The sequence below is a fragment of the Cottoperca gobio genome, chromosome 22 (assembly GCF_900634415.1).
Source record: "Cottoperca gobio chromosome 22, fCotGob3.1, whole genome shotgun sequence".
Lineage (NCBI taxonomy): Eukaryota > Metazoa > Chordata > Actinopteri > Perciformes > Bovichtidae > Cottoperca > Cottoperca gobio.
This window is the reverse complement of record NC_041376.1, coordinates 1946719-1952500: the sequence shown is the minus strand read 5'-3', so window position 1 is coordinate 1952500 and position 5782 is coordinate 1946719. Positions and strand designations below refer to the sequence as shown.

The 5782-nt window shown below is 43.7% G+C and overlaps 1 protein-coding gene across 1 annotated transcript in view; it reads left to right on the top strand.

Annotated features, from left to right (window-relative positions):
• LOC115027679 (BRD4-interacting chromatin-remodeling complex-associated protein) overlaps positions 1-4561 on the top strand; it is an 11761-nt gene extending 7200 nt beyond the window's left edge. The window contains 6 exon segments of the mRNA XM_029461159.1: positions 664-722; positions 1140-1288; positions 1606-1700; positions 2220-2322; positions 3623-4151; positions 4153-4561. Of these exon segments, the coding sequence (XP_029317019.1) occupies positions 664-722; positions 1140-1288; positions 1606-1700; positions 2220-2322; positions 3623-4151; positions 4153-4306 (1089 nt within the window). The 3' untranslated portion in view covers positions 4307-4561.
• Positions 4562-5782: the final 1221 nt, after the last annotated feature.

Below are 5782 nucleotides of genomic sequence, written 5' to 3'. Positions count from 1 at the left end.
AGACTTAGGTACTACAAATATGCAATTTCATTTTGGACTATTATTATAATAACAATAATAACAACAATAATAATAATTATTATTATTGTTATTGCTATTATTGTTATTATTATTACAATAATAATAATAATTATTATTATTGTTGTTATTATTGTTATTATAATAATAATAATTATTATTATTGTTGTTATTATTGTTATTATAATAATAATAATAATTATTAATATAATTATTATTATTGTTATTGCTATTATTGTTATTATTATTACAATAATAATAATAATATTATTATGGTTGTTATTATTGTTATTATAATAATAATAATTATTAATATAATAATTAGTATTGTTATTGTAATAATAATAATAATAATATTATATAATAATTATAATATTATTATTACTATTATAATAATAATTATAATAATAATAATTATTATATATTATAATAATAATAATAATTATTATTATTATTATTATTACCATATCTGTTGTCTTCATTTTTATTACTTTTAATGTAAAAACTGTAATTTAAATGTTTAAAAAAGTCCTAAATATCCAATGTAATCCAAAAATACCATAATGTAATGTTTGTTGCTTTTGTTGATGATCGCTCCGCCGTCTCCGTCCTCTCATCTCACCCAACATGTCTCCTGGCTGCCAGCCTGCCGGACCCCCGGAGCCGAGAGAGGAGATGCTCTCGCCAGCAACACGCCATCACAGGTAGGAGGAACTGTAACGCTGGATTATAATAATGATATAATAATAATCTTTATTCATAGAGCACGTTTCATACAAGAGATGCAGCTCAAAGTGCTTTACAGAAATAATAAAAACGCAAAGGACAATAAAATGTGACAATAAAAAGACAGAAGCTGAAACAAACCATTAATAATAATAATAATAATAATTACAGAATTAGTAAAGAACATCACAATAAGTGTGTTTTCACACACGTTGTGTATTTTGGTGCAAACAGAAACAGTAAGAGAAAATAAAATCCATAAAATCCTTTTTCATTTAACCCCGACGTCGGCAGCAGCTCACATTCTTATGCTTTACTCTTCATTACGTGTATCTGTGTTTCCTTTGTGCTGTTTTATTACTTCCCCTGCAGCTGAACTGTTTCCTGTTCTTCAGGTTCCAGCAGCAGATCTGTTCCGACCACGCGGCCGTGCAGACGTCCTTCACCGGCCCGGCCTTCCCCGGCCTGAAGGACGCCGTGAGGCGCCTGCTGCCCTACCATTCCTGCTCCGGTCACCTGCCCACTCAGGAGGACTTCAACTTAGGTTAGTGAGCTTTGGTCTGACATTTCATCCAAGGGTTCAATCTAACACGCACTAAGGACTCCCGTCATATAAATATTATACAGCAAATATCTGAGACATGATGGACGTAACGCCCCCGAGGTGGACAAGGAGAACTGGAGACGCATTAACAGTAATTGTGTGATAATTGAAATGAGCTACGACAAAGTGAAGTCAGAAGATGTTCAGTTTACTTTCACACATGATGGAGAAGAGCTATACATCTTCACATCTGAGATATGATGAATGGACTTCATACGTACTGGAGTTTGTGAGTGAGGATGTTTCTGTGCTCGCAGTGGATCAGGAGTTCGACAGCGTGTCCGGTTTCCTGCTGAAGCGCACCAAAGATATGGTGAACAAATACAGACAGCTGCTGGTGAGAGAAGCTCAGGTAAGAGCCTTCAGAGCGCCGCCATCTTTCATTCAGGAACTTCATACGTTTGTGTTTCGGCAGTGAGAACATTTAATGCATGTAGGTGCACAAAAAGATTACGCAGGTATTCTGAGATTAAAGTGATAAATTCACCAGAAACAAAATCACAAATTTATGAGAAATAAACTTTAATATTCTCTAAAATTCACCAAAAAATAAATCACAAATATTCAAGAAAATAAATGTTTTTCTCGCAAATGTATGATTTTATAATCTCAGAGAATATTCAAGTTTGTGTCTCGTAAATATTTTAGTTTTTTGTCGTAAATATACTTTTTAAATCTCAGAATCTCTTTCTTGTAAATTTACGATTTAATCTGGGAAATACTAAATTACTACAAACTATTTTTTCTCAGAATATTTTAATCTCAAAGTTTTAGTACCACACTTACTATTTCCCACCGGCTATAACTTCTTGTGTGTGTGTGTGTGTGTGTGCGTGTGCGTGTGCGTGTGTGTATGAACTTGTTTCTGCAGCAGGAGAGTCCGTCGGCAGAGATGGTGATGCTGGAGCGTCTCTTCCTGCAGGCCGAGCGATGCGCTTTAGTGGAGGATAGACGGAGAGTCCGCAGAGACCCAGGTCAGCCCCCCCCCCATCATCACTGCACACTTTATTACGTGTGTGTGTGTGTGTGTGTGTGTGTGTGTGTGTGTGTGAGTGTGAGTGTGTGAGTGTGTGTGTGTGTGTGTGTGAGTGGGTGTGTGTGTACATAAATGTGTTTTAATGCCGTTTTAAATTCCAGGACTGAGAAAATATGGGAAATTGAATTAGTGCCACTCCCCTCAATTTTCTCTTACAAACTAATTTCTCGCAGCCTCAGAACCTCGCAGCCTCAGAACCTCGCAGCCTCAGAGCCTCGCAGCCTCAGAACCTCGCAGCCTCAGAGTCTCGCAGCCTCAGAACCTCGCAGCCTCAGAGCCTGGCAGCCTCAGGGCCTCGCAGCCTCAGAACCTCGCAGCCTCAGAGCCTGGCAGCCTCAGAACCTCGCAGCCTCAGAACCTCGCAGCCTCAGAACCTCGCAGCCTCAGAGCCTCGCAGCCTCAGAGCCTCGCAGCCTCAGAGCCTGGCAGCCTCAGAACCTCGCAGCCTCAGAGCCTCGCAGCCTCAGGGCACGCAGCCTCAGAACCTCGCAGCCTCAGAGCCTCGCAGCCTCAGAACCTCGCAGCCTCAGGGCCTCAGGGCCTCGCAGCCTCAGAGCCTCGCAGCCTCAGAACCTCGCAGCCTCAGAGTCTCGCAGCCTCAGAACCTCGCAGCCTCAGAGCCTGGCAGCCTCAGGGCCTCGCAGCCTCAGAGCCTGGCAGCCTCAGAACCTCGCAGCCTCAGGGCCTCGCAGCCTCAGAGCCGCTCCCAGGTGTGAAGCTGTAATTAAGCTGAGTAAATGCGGAGCGGCGTCTTGCTGCGAGACTCTGCATGGTGACAAGAAAATGACATGCGAGAGGTTAAGAGCAAATTAAAGCGGTTGTTAAATTAATTACAAAAGTTGGAGAAGGAAGCTTTTGAAAACTGTTAAATGTCAAACTCTGCTGTAGGAGGGATCATTACTTCACAGAGAGAAGGTGAGACTTAACGCTCGCTAAAACAAAACCCTGATATTTCTTTATGTGTTCTATCTGCAGAAACATTAATAGACTTTAGTGTTTGTCTTCACACAGATTCATGTTGGAATAATAAACGTATCTGACAGAAGAAAAGAATAACTTTAGTTTTCTTGCTTTCATCTTTTTTGTTATTGTTTATTTCCCCCTAAACTTGAGGTTTGTCGTGACCTCTTGACCTCTTGACCTCTCCCGTCACACGTCTCTGCATGACGAGGTGAAATACTGGAACCTTTATAAATAATCTACATGTTTAATCTTCTGCTTGTGTTTCTTCACTGCAGAGTCCTTTATGTCGGCCTTGGCTACATCAGCGTCTTCCCCGCACAGAGCCCGGTCCTCCGGCAGCCCCTCGTCTCCCCCGGCCTGGACCAGACTCTCCGACCGGCCCCCGGGGCTGAAGACGTACCGCTCCAGCTCCCGCGGCGCTCTCAGGCTCACCATCAAGCAGGAGTCCGGCTCCCGTAAGGTCGTCCACAACTCGGCCTGCGACCCGGGACTCAAGAGGGACCACACGGGGCAGCTGACCAACGGGGGCGGAGCTCCGAGCGAACGCCACTCTCAGGCCCCCAACGGAGCGCCCCCGCATCCTCAGCAGGACGAGGAGATCCCCAACGGAGCCCCCGCTGTGGAGGACGTCCCACAGGCGGCACCCGATTCCAAAATAAAAGCCCCAAACCCTCTTTCTATGCCGCAGGTTTGTTGCTTCGAGTTGCCTCCCAGAGATGTCAGCGCCCCGAAACTGAAATGCTACAGGTCGGAGGCAACGCCTCGGCCGGAGCGGCGCTTCAGCCCGCCGCCCCCCCCCCCTCCAAGAGGACAACATGCTCAGTGAACATCTGCAGAGCGCCATCGACAGCATCCTGGAGCTGCAGCGCCTGCAGGGCCCCTCTGCGGCCCCGGGCAGGGCCGCGTCGGGCCCCTCGCTGGACCAGGCTGTCACCAGCATCCTGGAGGGACACCTGTGAGGTAATGTCCACACAGGACACGCTAAAGGAAGTGCGACTTCTTCTACGTTCCCACTTTTGCGTCTGGCTTCAGAGATTACTTTTTAAGGAACTGATTGTGTGAGAAACCAAGAGGCACTAAAGAGATGCAGCCCCCGTCGTCTCTGTGGATACTTCATGTTCACGTACGTTTGTGGAAAACATAATCTATTTGAATAGGAGCTATATTGTTTCAGTGGTAGTGACGTCATCCAGAGGTTTACGACACTACTGTGACCTTCATCAGCATATAGTATATAAGTAATAGTGAGGACAACACGTGGAGTAGACTGAGATTATTCAATAGTTTTTTATAAGATTTCTTTCAAAGTGAAGTTTCTTTTGCATAGTGCCAAGCTTCCAGGGTATTTATTTTGATAATCTGTGCCAACTGTGTTTTGCATTGAGAAAGGCAGAGAGTGTGTGTGTGTGTGTGTGTGTGTGTGTGTGTGACGATCTGAAGAGTGTGTGTGTGTGAAAGCATCCTGCAAAATCCCGCAGGCTCCATCATCTCGGCTTATCGAATGAAACTCCAAAGAATCTGTGACTCGCTACATCCTGAATACACCAGCAAACGTCCACGTCGTGTCTCTTCCCACAAACAAGTCCGTCCTTCTGTTAAACGCAGAAGAAGAAACCCGCGGGGGGGGGGGACACGGGGAGACATTAGGCAGAGTCGTGCTTTTGTTTTTGTCCGTTTAAGAAAAAAAAAAAAAGGTTTGGACCCTTTTCGTCACGCTGGAGTCTAAATGTGAATATTTCCAGAGTCGATGGTTTATGTGTTAACATGCAAGCAATAATGCGTTAGGGTTGTTGGGAGCAGAGGTGGTGCGGGGGGGGGGGTTGTCCATGAGATGCTTGTTTTATCATCATGTGTTCGAGGGTCCCTAACCTGATCCTGCAGGACACCAACCTGCAGCTGTGTCCCCGACAGACGGCCGCTCTGCATCATCAAACAGCCTTTGACCAAAAAGATGAAGAGGAATCATCACTTCTCGTTGTTTCGTACTTTATTGGTTTGAAGCCGAAGATTTACTTTCACGCAGCCGTTTGTGAATTAGATTTTCTTTGCAGCATCTTAATGTGACAATCTTATTGGTCTGTGTGAAGATGTGAGTTGATATGAAGACACACGAGAGCTCCGTCGTACGACTCTCCTTCATCGTGCTAAATATTCTTTGTAGATGGATTTTACCTTGAAGGTCAAAATGTTAAAAGCTGCAACAATGTTTTTAATTTTTTGTAATATAAATTGAAAATGTGCTTCAAAGTGTAGCTTTTGAAGTTAGTGGTCAAGGTTTGGACTTGAATTGGGAATGTTTAGAATATGCCTTATTGTTAATTCAGTGTACCTTTAAGGAAATGCAATCTGCAAAGAAAAGATAAGTAATGTGATGTTTTAAATAACTGTAACATCTGGTGTTCTGAAATGTGAAAGTAACTCGTCCCTTAGAAAAG